This window comes from Ranitomeya variabilis, chromosome 4 (assembly GCF_051348905.1).
Source record: "Ranitomeya variabilis isolate aRanVar5 chromosome 4, aRanVar5.hap1, whole genome shotgun sequence".
NCBI lineage: Eukaryota > Metazoa > Chordata > Amphibia > Anura > Dendrobatidae > Ranitomeya > Ranitomeya variabilis.
Window position 1 is genome coordinate 774,023,051 of NC_135235.1, and position 17,512 is coordinate 774,040,562.

Consider the following 17,512-nt stretch of genomic DNA (forward strand, 5'->3'; position numbering starts at 1 on the left):
TTCTCACAATACCCTACATACGATTGTACACTACTCTCTGGGCACACGGCAGTGTTCAGAAGGGACGGAGCGCCATTTAGCTGTTTGACTGCAGATCTAGCGGGAATAGTTTGTACATACACTATATATGCTTACCGGGTGCACAGGCCTTCATTGCAATCCATCCACTATGCATGAGTTCCAATACAATAGAAAAAATAAGGCCGCACTCCTTTTCTTCAAGTGAAGTTCTGTATTTGAATTCAGACCCACATGGCAGGCGACGTTTCTCAAGCAGTGAATCGTTCACAAGTCTGTGCTTAAATACATATGCTAATTACACACTTTTTTTCAACAGTGTCACAAACAGTGCTCATTTTTTTAAAAAGACAGTTACGTAATATTTTATGCATGGATCCAATGTGCAATATACCGTGCTTCTTGCTAGGAAATATCCTCTCATAAAGTGCATTGTGCAGTGTAAACAGAGCGATTCTCTATTAAATATTAATAAAGTGCTGTTGTGCTTTAAAATATTTTAAGAAAACTCACCATAAAGTTGGGATCACGACAAAATAATGGAATAGTTTGCAGACACAATGTATTGGGAGCAATGTTCGTGGTCAACCGGCAGCTCAAAGATCTCCACCATGAACATGCTTGGCACTATCTTCTCTGCTTTCCATGTCCCAAGGATTGCCTTGCTCATCGCCCTTCAACACCATTACATGGATCTGGACTTACACTGGGACCCCTAGGCTTGGACCATGGTGTTACCTGCTATTCTGTGATATTAGAGGGCAAGAAAAATAGTCAGGTAGCTGGGTCAGAACCAGAAGGACATAATCAGAAGACACAAGAGTAGTCAGTAAACGGGCCACGGTCACAACAGGAAACAAATACACAAGCCGCAAGCTGAGCACAGAGGACTGAACCAGAGGAGAACAACGCTGTTTCTGGCAGATTCCGGCCATGTGCTTTGAGCTTTAGTAGGGTGTGGTACTTTCCAATTGGCTGAAGTAGGGAGCAGATTACTCCAGCTGGACAGCAGGAACAGATCCCAGATGAGATTGGACACCCCATATGCAGAAGCCCTAATATGACTAAATGATAAAAATCCAGAATAGTCGAAATCCCCATAAAGTGATTCCATTTCATAAATTAATTCACTGAGGCTTATAATTAGTGATGCTAATACTCGCTACTTGAGATTTCTCGAGCATGCTCGGGCGTCCTCCGAATATTTTTTTAGTACTCGGAGTTTGATTTTCCTGCCGCAGCTGGATGATTTACATATGTTAGCCAGCATAAGGACATGTGGGGGTTGCCTGGTTGCTAGGGAATCCCCACATGTACTTATGCTGGCTAACAGATGTAAATCATCCTGCTGCATCAAGAAAACCTGAAACTCCGAGTACTAAAAAATACTCAGAGGACCCCCGAGCATGCTCAAGAAATCTCAAGTAATGAGTATATTCGCTCAACACTAGTTATAATCTATACATACTGAGCATACACTGAGCATGCCTAAGGTAAGACCTCTCATTGGAGGTCAGGGGTCACATGCTCAAGTACTGCTGCAGCTCGCATTGGTCCTCTAGGTAGGTTTTGAACTTGCTCTGGTATTGCACCGACTTCCATTGGTTCCCTAGGAAGGTCCTGAAGCTGCTGCAGCCATAAAAGGTTTGCATGGCCACATGGCCATGCGCTAGTATCACCTCATGTCATAAGCTTGTTATTTGTGGTCGCGCCTGTATGTATGTATTCAGGGACCCGGCTGAAATAAGCCCCTAGAATACCGGCACCTCCGGTGAGGAGTGTTTGTGTGCTTTTCTTGCGCGTGACCACTGACTGCCATCAGCTCAGCAGTTAGCTGTGTTCCCCTGTGACGCTAACAGGGCACAGTATCTTGTTTCTAGTGAATCTGTGGAGTTAACAAAGCTCGCTCATACCATGATATAGCGCCACCATTTGCCAGAAGCAGGTTCCTCTCCTGCACGGTGGACCCCGGGTTGCGAACGCACCTATATATATATATATATATATATATATATATATATATATATATATATATATATATATATATATATATATACTCGGTGTGTTCCGCAAACCCTAACAGTGACAAAAGGGACATTTTAAATCACGGTGTGTCCACTAACTAGCATCACGGGTGTCTGCAATCTTGGAATCAGTGAGTGGCCTGTATATAGGGCTACAGCTCCTCACTGTGCTGTATGGAGACATGTTGTATATCTCACTCAACATGGACCAGAGGAAGCGAAGGAAAGAGCTGTATCAGGAGATTAGAAGGAAAATTATAGACAAACATGTTAACCCCTTCCCGACCTTTGACGCCACGTAGGCGTCATGAAAGTCGGTGCCAATCCGACCCATGACGCCTATGTGGCGTCATGGAATGATCGCATCCCTGCAGATCGGGTGAAAGGGTTAACTCCTATTTTACCCGATCTGCAGGGAGAGGGGGAGTTGTACTTCAGCCCAGGGGGGGTGGCTTTGCCCCCACGTGGCTACGATCGCTCTGATTGGCTGTTGAAAGTGCAACAGCCAATCAGAGCAATTTGCAATATTTCACCTATGAAAATGGTGAAATATTGCAATCCAGCCATGGCCGATGCTGCAATGGCCATGGCTGGAAATCATGCTGGAAATCCGCTGTGCCCATGGTGCGGAAAATTCCGTGCAGAAACGCTGCGTTGTATTTTCCGCAGCATGTCAATTCTTTGTGCGGATTCCGCAGCATTTTACACCTGTTCCTCAATAGGAATCCGCAGGTGAAATCCGCACAAAAAAACACTGGAAATCTGCTGTAAATCCGCAGGTAAAACTCAGTGCCTTTTACCTGCAGATTTTTCCAAAATCGTGCGGAAAAATCTCACACGAATCCGCAACGTGAGCACATAGCCTTAGGGTTAGGGTTGGAATTAGAGTTAGGGTTGGAATTAGGGCTAGGGTTTGAAATAGGGTTAAGATTAGGCTTGTGGTTAGGGTTACGGATAGGGTTAGGGGTGTGTTGGGGTTACAGTTGTGGTTAGGGTTGGGGTTAGGGTTAGGGTTGGGATTAGGGTTAGGGTTGGGATTAGGGTTAGGATTAGGATTGGAATTAGGGTTACGGGTGTGTTGGGGTTAGGGTTGTGGTTAGGGGTGTGTTGGGGTTAGGGTTGTGATTAGGGTTATGGCTACAGTTGGGATTAGGGTTAGGGGTGTGTTGGGGTTAGTGTTGAAGTTAGAATTGAGGGGTTTCCACTGTTTAGGCACATCAGGGGTCTCCAAACGCAACATGGCGCCACCATTGATTCCAGCCAATCTTGCGTTCAAAAAGTCAAATGGTGCTCCCGCCCTTCCAAGCCCCGACGTGCGCCCAAACAGTGGTTTACCCCCACATTTGGGGTACCAGCGTACTCAGGACAAACTGGGCAACAACTGTTGGGGTCCAATTTCTCCTGTTACCCTTGAAAAAATAAAAAATTACTTGCTAAAACATAATTTTTGAGGAAAGAACAATTATTTATTATTTTCACGGCTCTGCGTTATAAACTTCTGTGAAGCACTTGGGGGTTCAAAGTGCTCACCACACATCTAGATAAGTTCCCTTGGGGGTCTAGTTTCCAAAATGGAGTCACTTGTGGGGAGTTCCTACTGTTTAGGCACATCAGGGGCTCTGCAAACGCAACCTGATGCCCGCAGAGCATTCCATCAAAGTCTGCATTTCAAAACGTCACTACTTCCCTTCCGAACCCCGACGTGTGCCAAAACAGTGGTTTACCCCCACATATGGGGTATCAGCGTACTCAGGAGAAACTGGACAACAACTTTTGGGGTCCAATTTCTCCTGTTACTCTTGCAAAAATAAAAAATTCTGGGCTAAAAAAATATTTTTGAGGAAAGGAAACACATTTATTATTTTCACGGCTCTGCGTTATAAACTTCTGTGAAGCACTTGGGGGTTCAAAGTGCTCACCACACATCTAGATAAGTTCCCTTGGGGGTCTAGTTTCCAAAATGGAGTCACTTGTGGGGAGTTCCTACTGTTTAGGCACATCAGGGGCTCTGCAAACGCAACCTGATGCCCGCAGAGCATTCCATCAAAGTCTGCATTTCAAAACGTCACTACTTCCCTTCCGAACCCCGACGTGTGCCAAAACAGTGGTTTACCCCCACATATGGGGTATCAGCGTACTCAGGAGAAACTGGACAACAACTTTTGGGGTCCAATTTCTCCTGTTACTCTTGCAAAAATAAAAAATTCTGGGCTAAAAAAATATTTTTGAGGAAAGGAAACACATTTATTATTTTCACGGCTCTGCGTTATAAACTTCTGTGAAGCACTTGGGGGTTCAAAGTGCTCACCACACATCTAGATAAGTTCCCTTGGGGGTCTAGTTTCCAAAATGGAGTCACTTGTGGGGAGTTCCTACTGTTTAGGCACACAGGGGCTCTCCAAACGCGACATGGTGTCCGCTAATGATTGGAGCTAATTTTCCATTCAAAAAGCCAAATGGCGTGCCTTCCCTTCCGAGCCCTGCCGTGCGCCCAAACAGTGGTTTACCCCCACATATGGGGTATCATCGTACTCAGGACAAACTAGACAACAACATTTGGGGTCCAATTTCTCCTATTACCCTTGGGAAAATAAAAAATTCTGGGCTAAAAATCATTTTTGAGGAAAGAAAAATTATTTTTTTATTTTCACGGCTCTGCGTTATAAACTTCTGTGAAGCACCTGGGGGTTATAAGTGCTCACTATGCATCTAGATAAGTTCCTTGGGGGGTCTAGTTTCCAAAATGGGGTCACTTGTAGGGGAGCTCCAATGTTTAGGCACACAGGGGCTCTCCAAACGCGACATGGTGTCCGCTAACGATTGGAGCTAATTTTCCATTCAAAAAGTCAAATGGCACGCCTCCCCTTCCGAGCCTTGCCGTGCACCCAAACAGTGGTTTACCCCCACATATGAGGTATCAGCGTACTCAGGACAAATTGGACAACAACGTTCCTGGTCCAGTTTCTCCTTTTACCCTTGGGAAAATAAAAAAATTGTTGCTAAAAGATCATTTTTGTGACTAAAAAGTTAAATGTTCATTTTTTACTTCCATGTTGCTTCTGCTGCTGTGAAACACCTGAAGGGTTAATAAACTTCTTGAATGTGGTTTTGAGCACCTTGAGGGGTGCAGTTTTTAGAATGGTGTCACTTTTGGGTATTTTCAGCCATATAGAACCCTCAAAATGACTTCAAATGTGAGGTGGTCCCTAAAAAAAATGGTTTTGTAAATTTTGTTGTAAAAATGAGAAATCACTGGTCAAATTTTAACCCTTATAACTTCCTAGCAAAAAAAAAAAATGTTTCCAAAATTGTGCTGATGTAAAGTAGACATGTGGGAAACGTTATTTATTAACTATTTTGTGTCACATAACTCTCTGGTTTAACAGAATAAAAATTCAAAATGTGAAAATTGCGAAATTTTCAAATTTTTTGCCAAATTTCCGTTTTTTTCACAAATAAACTCAGAAATTATCGACCTAAATTTACCACTAACATGAAGCCCAATATGTCACGAAAAAACAATCTCAGAACCGCTATGATCCGTTGAAGCATTCCTGAGTTATTACCTCATAAAGGGACACTGGTCAGAATTTCAAAAAACGGCAAGGTCATTAAGGCCAAAATAGGCTGGGTCATGAAGGGGTTAAAGGTAAAAGTTATATGACCATCTCCAAGAAACTTGATGTTCCTGTGACTAAAGTTGCACATATTATTCAGAAATGTAAGATCCATGGGACTGTAGCCAACCTCCCTGGACGTGGCCGCAGGAGGAAAACTGATGGCAAATCAAAGAGACGGATAATACGAATGGTAACAAAAGAGCCCAGAAAATCTTCTAAACAGATTAAAGGTTAAATTCAAGCTCAAGGAACATCAATGTCAGATCGCACCATCCGTTGTTGTATGTGGACTTCATGGGAGACGACTGCGGAGGACACCATTGTTGAAAAAAGTCATAAAAAGCCAGACTTGAATTTGCCAAACTACATGTTGACAAGCCACAACGCTTCTGGGAGAATGTCCTATGGACAGATGAGGCAAAAATTGAACTTTTTGGCAAGGCACATCAGCTCTATGTTCACAGAAGGAAAAATGAAGCATATCAAGAAAATAACACTGTCCCTACTGTGAAACATGGAGGAGGCTCTGTTATGTTCTGGGGCTGCTTTGCTGCATCTGGCACAGGGTGTCTAGAATCTGTGCAGGGTACAATGAAATCTCAAGACTATCGAGGGATTCTAGAGAGAAATGTGCTGTACAGTGTCAGAAAGCTTGGTCTCAGTCACAGGTCATGGGTCTTGCAACTGGATAATGACCCAAAGCACACAGCTAAAAACACCCTAGAATGGCTAAGACGGAAACATTGGACTATTCTGAAGTGGCCTTCTATGAGCCCTGACCTAAATCCTATTGAGCATCTTTGGAAAGAGCTGAAACATGCCATCAGGAAAAGGCAACCTTCATACACGAGACAACTGGAGCAGTTTGCTCTTGAGGAGTGGCCAAAATACCTGTCGAGAGGAGCAGGAGTCTCATTGACAGTTACAGGAATCATCTGATTGCAGTGATTGCCTCTAAAGGTTGTACAGCAAAATATTAACCCTTTTGCACCAGAGCCTGTTTTTGCCTTCATGACCGGGCCAATTTTTTCAATTCTGACCAGTGTCACCTTGAGGTCATAACTATAAAACGCTTCAACAAATCCTGGTAATTCTGAGACTGTTTTCTTTTGACATATTGTACTTTATGATAGTGGTAACATTTCTCTGATATAAATTGTGTTTATTTGTTAAAAAAAAATGGAAATTTGACAAAAAATTTGAAGATTTATCAATCTTCAAAATTTGTATTTTTATGCTCTTAAATCAGAGAGTCATATTGCACAAAATAGTTAATAAATAACATTTCCCACATGTCTACTTTACATCAGCACAATTTTGGAAACACATTTTTTTGTTAGGGAGTTATAAGGGTTAAAAGTTGACCAGCGATTTCTCATTTTTACAACAAAATTTACAAAACCATATTTTTAGGGACGTCACATTTGAAGACAGTTTGGGGGGTCAATATGACAGAAATACCCAAAAGTGACACCATTCTAAAAACTGCACCCCTCAAGGTGCTCAAAACCTCATTCAGGAAGTTTATTAACCCTTCAGGTGCTTCACAGGAATGAATGGAATGTGGAAGGAAAAAATAAAAATGAACTTTTCTTACACAAAAATTATCATTTAGACCTAATTTTTTTACTTTTGCAAGTTTTACAGGAGAAAATGGACTATTCATTTTGTTTTCCAATTTCTCCTGAGCATGCCGATACCCCATATGTGGGGGAATACTACTGTTTGGGCACATGACAGAGCTCGGAAGGGAAGGAGCGCCATATTGGAGAGCAGATTTTGCTGGAATAATTAGCGGTTGACATGTCACGTTTGGCTAGCCCCTGACGTGTCTAAACAGTGGAAACCCCCAACAAGTGACCCCATTTTGGAAACTAGACCCCCAAGGAACTTACGTAGTGTGTGGTGGGCACTTTAACCCCCAAGGGCTTCACAGAAGTTAATTACGTAGAGCCGTGAAAATAAAAAATCATAATTTTTGCACAAAAAATGATCTTTTCACTCTAATTTTTTTCCAAAGGATAACAGGAGAAATTGGACCCCAAAAGTTGTGCAATTTGTGCTGAGTATGCTGACATCCCATATGTGGGGGTAAACCACTGTTTGGGCGCATGGCAGAGCTCAGAAGGGAAGGAGCGCCATATTGGAGAGCAGATTTTGCTGGAATTGATTGTGGGTGACATGTCACATTGTCAGAGCCCCCGAGGTGCCAGAACAGCATAAGCCCCCAAAAGTGACTGCATTTTACAAAATACTTCCCTGAATGAATTCTTCTAGTGGTGCAGTGAGCATACTGACACCACAGCTGTTCCATAGAAAATTACACCATTGGGCAGTGAAGAAATAATAATTACATTTTTACCACTAAAATGTTGTTTTAACCCCACATTTTACATTGGAAAATAGGTAGATAGGTAAATGGTCACTACACCCATAGATGAATTCACAGAGGGGTGTAATTTCCAATTCCCAGAGGGGTGTCACTTCTAAAATGGGGTCACTTCAGGGGGGATTCTGCTGTTATGGCACTTTGGAGAGCCACAAAGTGCCAGAACAACAGAATCTCCCTGAAGTGACCCCATTTTGGAAATGACACCCCTCTGTTTATTCATCTGTGGATATAGTGACCATTTTCACTGCATGGATGATTTCCAGAAACACGTAGTGGAAGTTTTAGAGCAAAAATTGCAAAAATGTCATTGTTGTGCCCAATCTATTGTGCCCAGCTTGTGTCTCTGGAGACATCCCCCCACCTACCCCCGGAAATTGTTTTACATAAACCCTGACTCACTGGTATAACACTAGGTTATGACTAAGGGACATATTTGGCCCTAAAACATGTAAACCGGTGTATGGGACCCCTGCTATTTAGGCCACTTTTCTATTGTCGGTTGTCCATGCTTTTAATGAGGACTTTGCAGTAAAGCTTCTTGTAGTGCAACCTCTTGGTGCTGGATTTTTTACTGCTTGTTGGATTTTCCTGGGATGGCAGCCATGCACTGAGTGGACAGGTGAGCTGAAAAAATACTTTTTTATTTACTTAAGATTTTCAATGACCTTTTCCTGATAATCAAGGAAAGTATCTGCATTTCCGGCTTTTTTGTATGACACAAAATAATTATATGTGGCCACCTGAAACAAATAAATGACTAACTTTTTATACCAGGTATATGATTCTCTTGATACCTGGTATGGCTGTAGAACCTGGTCTCCAAGGTCCACACCCCCCATATATTTGTTGTAGTCAATGGCAGACACAGGTTTTGGAGTAGTGGATCCCTGTTGGCCTGCAGTGGCCCTTGTGGCATCTGTGTGGATCAAGCTCAGGATAAAAATATTATTTTTATCCTTATACTTAAGGGCACACAGTTCTCCATTGCGTAAAGCCCCTGACTGCCCCTTTCAGAACTTTTCATTGACCAATGATTGTGGAAACCCCTGACAGTTTTTGCTAATGGTCCCACAATCCCCCATGTTATGTTCAACCAGACTTTTAAATGGGGTATGCTGGTGTAGTAGTTGTCAGCATACAGTTTGTAGCCTTTTTGTAATAATGGAGTTATCAGCTCCCAAATGATTTTTCCAGATGTCCCCAGATAAGTAGGGCATCCTGGTGGGTTTAGTTGGCTATCTTTCCTTCATAAAGCTGGTGTGTATCCGGTTGAACTCTCACACATTTTATAGAGGTTTATTCCGAGCCTTGCCCTCTTAGAAGGAATAAATTGCTTGAGGTGCAGTCTTCCTTTGAATTTTACAAGGGACTCATCAATGAAAATGTTTTCTGTTGGGGTGTAGAGCTTTAAGAACTTTTCTGTCAAGTCTTCGATGATGGATCTGATTTTGAATTTTCTGTCATGTCCTGGGGCATTTCTGGGCAGGCATTGACTATTGTCGTTAAAATGCCAAAATCTCATGAGCATTTCATAACGGGTCCTAGGAAGAATGGCAGAAAACATTGGGGTGGCTTGAACAGGGCGGTTGGACCAATAGGACCGAATCCTCGTTTTTTTTAACAAGCCCCATAGCGAATGTAAGTCCTAAAAATTTTTTAATTTCTAGGACATTAGTTGGTGCCCATAAATTTGGCCTAGCATGATAGGATCATGGATTCTGACTGATGAATTGGGACGTATATAAATTTGTAGGACAATATGCTCTAGCAAGCTAATAGAAAACTCTGACGTGACCAAATTATTAGCGAGATAAATGAGAAAAGCCTAATTCTTTAGCCTATCCCTAACTTTAGAATAAACCCTAACCCTAACTTTAGCCTAACAGTAACCCTAGCTTTAGCCCCAACACTAAAGGTACCGTTACACTAAGCGACTTACCAACGATCACGACCAGCGATCGTGATCGTTGGTAAGTCGTGTGGTCGCTGGGGAGCTGTCACATAGACAGCTCTCTCCAGCGACCAACGATCAGGGGAACGACTTCGGCATCGTTGAAACTGTCTTCAACGATGCCGTGCAGCACCCGGGTAACCAGGGTAAGCAGGGCCGCGCTTAGTAACCCGATATTTACCCTGGTTACCATTGTAAAAGTAAAAAAAAACAGTACATACTCACCTTCTGATGTCTGTCACGTCCCCCGGCGTCCACGCGCTGCTGCAGAGAGCTTTCCCTGCACTGAATGTGTCAGCGGCGCCGGCAGTAACAACGGTGACGTCACCGCTGTGCTCTTCTTCACGGCCGGCGCTCACACAGTGCAGGGAAAGCTCTCTGCAGCAGCGCGTGGACGCCGGCGGGGGACGTGACAGACATCAGAATGTGAGTATGTACTGTTTTTTTTTTTTACTTTTACAATGGTAACCAGGGTAAATATCGGGTTACTAAGCGCGGCCCTGCGCTTAGTAACCCGATGTTTACCCTGGTTACAAGTGAACACATCGCTGGATCGGCGTCACACACGCCGATCCAGCGATGTCAGCGGGTGAACAGCGACGAAATAAAGATCTGGACTTCTAGCTCCGACCAGCGACATCACAGCGGGATCCAGATCGCTGCTGCGTGTCAAGCACAACGAGATCGCTATCCAGGACGCTGCAACGTCACGGATCGTTGTCGTTCTCGTTGTAAAGTCGCTCAGTGTGAAGGTACCTTAACCCTAACTATAGCACTAACACTAACCTGCCTTATCTGTTTTTTCTTCTTTTTAACAAGATCGCTGATTGACACAGCTGGTGCCAACAGCATCTGTAACACTGTTACCTGAGTGGTGACTTGTTTTTGTGAGATGAGAATAAGTATTATTTTCACCTACATAGCATTGATTGGTTTCTTTTTATTCGATACTTGGGAGGCAGAATGAACAAACAGTTGAACACCGCGCACTACTGGTTCATCCAACAAGGTTTTCTATTAGACTGTGAACAGTCATTGTCTTGGTAAATAATTAAAGTTTTTTACATAGCTTGCCATTTTTATGGACAGTTTAAGTAGAAATGTTCAAAAATATAAAACTCGAGGACATTTTATTTAAAAAAATTGTGTTGTATCTTAGCAGATGAGTGTACCAGGAGATCAGAGGGACAGCTGACATCTTCAATTTTAAAATCTGATGATCTTGAGATCCTACAAGATACAACTGAAGTGATTGCCGTTACTCCAGATATATCATCATCCATTCACAGCAAAGATCTATCATCTGATCCTATGAAACAGGTCCCATCTTCTGATTCATTACTGACTACTAAGGAAAATCAAAGTCTCAAAAGAGGCATTAAAGAACAAACTGCTCCTAAAACAATGAAGTCATTTTCATGTGCAGAATGTGGGAAGTGTTTTAACCAGAAATCAGATTTGGTTACTCACCATAGAACTCACACAGGGGAGAAGCCTTTTTCATGTTCAGAATGTGGGAAATGTTTTAACCAGGAATCAGATTTGGTTACTCACCATAGAACTCACACAGGGGAGAAGCCTTTTTCATGTTCAGAATTTGGGAAATATTTTGCTCACAATTCACATCTTATTAAACATGAGATAACTCACACAGCAGAGAAGCCATATTCATGTTCAGAATGTGGGAAATGTTTTAAAAGGAAATTGCATCTTGTTGAACACAAGCAAACTCACACAGGGGAGAAGCCTTTTTCATGTTCAGAATGTGGGAAATGTTTTAACCGGAAAAGGAATCTTGTTATTCACCAGAGGACTCACACAGGGGAGAAGCCTTTTACATGTTCAGAATGTGGGAAATGTTTTAGCCATAAAGGGAATCTTGTTATTCACCAGAGGACTCACACAGGGGAAAAGCCTTACACAAGGGAGAAGCCTTTTTCATGTTCAGAATGTGGGAAATGTTTTAGCTTTAAAGGGCTTCTTGTTAGTCACCAGAGGACTCACACAGGGGAGAAGCCTTTTTCATGTTCAGCATGTGGGAAATGTTTTTATCTGAAATCAGATGTGGTTAAGCACTTTAGAACTCATACAGGGGAGAAGCCTTTTTCCTGTTCAGAATGTGGGAAATGTTTTAACTATAGAGGGAATCTTGTTAGTCACCAGAGAACTCACACAGGGGAAAAGCCTTTTTCCTGTTCAGAATGTGGGAAATGTTTTGCACATAAATCACCGCTTGTTATTCACCATAGAACTCACACAGGGGAGAAGCCTTTTTCATGTTCAGAATGTGGAACATGTTTTAACTATAGAGGGAACCTTGTTAGTCACCAGAGAACTCACACAGGGGAGAAGCCTTTTTCATGTTCAGAATGTGGAAAATGTTTTAGCCGGAAATCAGATTTGGTTAGTCATCATGGAACTCACATGGGCAAGAAGCCCTTTTCCTGTTCATAATGTGGGAAATGTTTTAACCATAAAGGGGATCTTGTTACACACCAAATAACTCACACAGGAGAGAAGCCTTTTTTCATGTTCAAAATGTGGGAAATATTTTAGCTATAAAGAGCATCTTGTTAAGGTACCTTCACACTCAGCAACTTTGCAACGAGAACGACAACGATCCGTGACGTTGCAGCGTCCTGGATAGCGATCTCGTTCCCACTGTGATATCGCTGGTCGGAGCTAGAAGTCCATAACTTTATTTCGTCGCTGATCACCCGCTGTCATCGCTGGATCGGCGTGTGTGACGCCGATCCAGCGATGTGTTCACTTGTAAACAGGGTAAATATCGGGTTACTAAGTGCAGGGCCGCGCTTAGTAACCCAATATTTACCTTGGTTACCATTGTAAAAGTTAAAAAAAAAAAAAAAAAAGTACATACTCACCTTCTGATGTCTGTCACGTCCCCCGCCGGCGTCCACAGGGTTAAAACTGCTTTCGGCAGGAGCGCTGCTAATTATGCACGCGCTGCTGCCGAGAGCTTCCCTGCGCTGACTGTGTCAGCGCCGGCCGTAAAGCAGAGCACAGCGGTGACGTCACCGCTGTTACTGCCGGAGCTGACACATTCAGTGCAGGGAAGCTCTCAGCAGCAGCACGTGCATAATTAGCAGCGCTCCTGCCGAAAGCAGTTTTAACCCTGTGGATGCCGGGGGACGTGACAGACATCAGAATGTGAGTATGTACTGTTTTTTTTTTTTTCACTTTTACAATGGTAACCAGGGTAAATATCGGGTTACTAAGCGCGGCCCTGCACTTAGTAACCCGATGTTTACCCTGGTTACCCGGGTGCTGCAGGGGGACTTCGGCATCGTTGATGACAGTTTCAACGATGCCAAAGCCGTTCCCCTGATCGTTGGTCACTGGAGAGAGCTGTCTGTGTGACAGCTCCCCAGCAACCACACAACGACTTAACAACGATCACGGCCAGGTCGTATCACTGGTCGTGATCGTTGGTAAGTCGTTTAGTGTGACTGTACCCTTAGACTCCAAATAACTCACACAGGAGAGAAGCCTTTTTCATGTTCACAATGTGGGAAATGTTTTACCTATAAAGAGCATCTTGTTAGACACCTGAGAACTCACACAGGGGAGAAGACTTTTTCCTGTTCAGAATGTGGGAAATGTTTTAACCAAAAAGCGCTTCTTGTTAGACATCAGAGCCGTCACACAGAGAAGTCTTTTTCATTTTCTTAATGTGGGAAATATTTTACTTGGAAATCAACTGTTAATAAACATCACAGACGTCACATAGAGGAGAAGCCTTTTTTATGTTATAATCTTGGAACACTTGTAACCAAAATTAAATCTTCTTAAATGGATTGTCTCTTGTCATTTCTCATGTTTGCTGACAAAAGGATAAAAATAAACTTTATTCATTCCAAATGTAAAACTATACCCATGATTCACCCCCTGAAGGTTAGTCAGTAGGTGACTAATAGAAAAAACATGTACCTCACAGTTCAGTATATAGGGTGAGGTGACGTATACACACTCACTCTCCAAGCCTCTCATTTCTATGGGTTTCATCGTCCTCACCTAAGGCGACTCATCAGGAGACTATTTAATATTGACCTAAACTCAAGCGAGACTAGACAAAAAAAACCCTAAAATCATGTATCGTGTTATCCGAAACAGTCAGAAAACCAGCCACATATTGGCAGGTCCCAGACCTCAAACTACCGTATATACTCAAGTATACGCCGACCCGAGTATAAGCCGAGACCCCTAATTTTGCCACAAAAATCTGGGAAAACTTAATGACTCGAGTATAAGCCTAGGGTGGGAAATGCAGCAGCTACCGGTAAATTTCAAAAATAAAAATAGATACCAATAAAAGTAAAATTAATTGAGACATCAGTAGGTTAAGTGTTTTTGAATATCCATATTGAGTCAGGAGCCCCATATAATGCTCCATACAGTTTATGATGGGCCCCATAAGATGCTCCATATTAAAATATGCCCGATATAATGCTGCATTAAAGTTCATTATGGCCCCATAAGATGCTCCATATAAAAATGTGCCAAATGTAATGCTGCTGCAATAAATTAAAAAATGACATACTCACCTGTCATCGCTGCCCGCTGCTCTTCAGCGTCCCGTCTCTCCGCAGTGACTGCTCAGGCAGAGGGCAGCGCGCACACTAACACATCATCGCGCCCTCTGACCTGAACAGTCACAGCCAGAATACGCGGAAGACGGAGCGGCGCCCGGCAGTGGAAAGGTGAATATGAAATGTCACCCTCCCCCGTTATACTCACCTGCTCCCAATGCGGTCCCTGCATGTCCGATGGTCTCCGGACGCCCGCAGCTCTTCCTGTGTTCAGCGGTCACTGGTACCGCTCATTACAGTAATGAATATGCGGCTCCACCCCTATGGGAGTGGAGTCCATATTCATTAATGAGCAGGTGAGTATGTGACAGCCGCTGCTCCCCTCCCCCCGCCGACAATGACTCGAGTATAAGCTGAGAGGGGAACTTTCAGCCTAAATAAATGGGTTGAAAATCTCGGCTTATACTCAATTATATATGGTAAATGTTGTTTTCTGTCCACCTACTTTTGTTCCACCGTGTGTGTTTGTTGTGTATATATATATTTAGTTGGCCCGTGCTAAACTTTCGCACATTGGGTGTCGGGGGTGCAGGCAATTTCAGGAAAATTAAGCTGGTCAAATGTAAATGTATTTAATGAGATGATGAACACAAAGAGGTATGTGTCTCACTGATTATATATCTATAACGCTGGGAGCGTCACTCTGTCCCACCACTTTATATACTGCGCAAGCGCCTGCGCAGATGCTCCCAGCATTACATTATAGCCACAGTGTCCGTCTTAAAGAAAAACTTGCGCCGGAAAGCGCCGACTGCGCTGGTACCGATGTCGGCGTCATGATCTCACCTAATGAAGTCCACCGCCACAGTGTCCCCACGCGCCCTGATTCCGCTGAATGTCTTACTGCTCCCGGAATCTGCGCTTTCCGGTGCCATTTTCTTGAAGAGACACTACAGCAATCAGCGCCTGTGCAGTCCGCGCTTTCCGGTGCCATTTTGATGCAGTGTGTCTTCAAGAAAATGGTACCGTAAAGCGCGGACTGCGCAGGTGATGAGCGCAGTCCGCGCTTTCCGGTGCCATTTTCGTAAAGAGACACTACGGCACTCGGTGCCCAGAGACGATAGGTGAGTATGTTTGTTTTTTTTTGTTTGTTTATCGCAGCAGCATGCGGCGCATATAACACTATGGAGCATCTTATGGGGGCCATCAACCTTTATAGAGCAGCGTACAGGGCATATGGATGGAAGCAGCACATTACAGAAAAGAGGCACAGGATGGGAGCACATCACAGAACGGGGCGCAGGATGGGAGCACATGACAGAACAGGGGCGCAGGATGGGAGGAGCACATGACAGAAGGGGGGCGCAGGATGGGTGCAGCACATGACAGAATGGGGGCACAGAAAGAGAGGAGCACATGACAGAAGGGGGCGCAGGATGGGAGCAGCACATGACAGAACGTGGGCGCAGGATGAGAGGAGGACATGACAGAAGGGTGCAGGATGGGAGCAGCACATGACAACATGGGTGCAGGATGGGAGGAGCACATGACAGAACGGGGGCGCAGGATGGGAGCAGCACATGACAACGTGGGTGAAGGATGGGAGGAGCACATGACAGAATGGGGGTGCAGGATGGGAGCAAAACATGACAGGATGATGGCGCAGGATGGGAGCAGCACATGACAGGATGGGAGCACAGGATGGGAGCAGCACATGACAGAATGGGGGCGCAGGATGGGAGAAGCACATGACAGGATGATGGCGCAGGATAGCAGCAGCACATGACAGAATGACAACATAAAGATGCGCAAAACGACAAGAGCACAGCTTAGGGGCTGCACATGACAGGAAATGGGCGCAGGATAATAGCAGCATATGACAGGATAGAGGTGCAAGATGGTAGCAGCACATACCAGGATGTAGAACCTTTTACCACTACAAATGCTCGCCACCCGGGTGTTGAATGGGTTCAATAGCTAGTATATATACACGTTGTGTGTGACTCCAGCCTAAAGGAGATCTTCCAACATTAAACATAATGGTATTTTACTTACTGATCAGAAGGGGTCTGATTGTGAGGATCTTGCAAAAGAACTGGGGCAGCAGCATTTTTCCCCTCCACAGCAGCCATCTGCAGCGTAGGGAAGTGCAACACAGCCCTATGTATGTTAACGGAGCAGCTCCCTGTACAGCAGTGCCACTTTGACAGTAAAAATGATGGAGAACCGACCCCATAACTGAGCGTATTTACACCATTGTATAATAATTGGGAATATCCCTTTAAAAAAGTTATATCTGCAGATTATTTTACCTCTTTTTCCCTACGGTTGGATTTATTTTTTCAATTTTTGCAAAGTTGTTTCCACCAATCTCTCCAATCAGGAAACAATGTACAGTCTGAGATATGTCAACGCTGCAGTTTTTTACTTGGAACCAGAGGTGACTCCAGGTCACCAATAAGCTGCAACCTTAGAAGGAAGATAGACTTTTCAACGATTGTCCAATAATACAGAAAATCTGATGGTTCAGAACCTGTCCTGTCCCTTTTAGGCTGCATTCATTTATATCTTCAGTAGTGTTGAGCATTCCGATACCGCAAGTATCGGGTATCGGCCGATATTTGCTGTATCGGAATTCCGATACCGAGTTCCGATATTTTTGTGATATCGGAAGATCCCAGTGTATGATTCCCAGGGTCTGGAGGAGAGGAGACTCTCCTTCAGGCCCTGGGATCCATATTCATGTAAAAAATAAAGAATTAAAATAAAAAATATGGATATATTCACCCCTCCGGCGTCCCCTGGACCTTAGCGATGTAACCGGCAGCCTCCGTTCCTAAGAATGCAGTGAGTTTAGGACTTGCGATGACGTCGCGGCTTGTGATTGGTCCCGTGAGCGGTCACGCGACCAATCACAAGCCGCGACGTCATCGAAGGTCCTTCACTCCTCATTCTTA

The 17,512-nt window shown here is 43.9% G+C and overlaps 1 protein-coding gene across 1 annotated transcript in view; it reads left to right on the forward strand.

Annotated features, from left to right (window-relative positions):
• Positions 1–12,869, forward strand: part of LOC143766967 (uncharacterized) — a 33,526-nt gene extending 20,657 nt beyond the window's left edge. The window contains exon 7 of the mRNA XM_077254992.1: positions 11,168–12,869. Within this exon, the coding sequence (XP_077111107.1) occupies positions 11,168–12,459 (1,292 nt within the window). The 3' untranslated portion in view covers positions 12,460–12,869. The remainder of the gene's footprint in view (positions 1–11,167) is intronic.
• Positions 12,870–17,512: the final 4,643 nt, after the last annotated feature.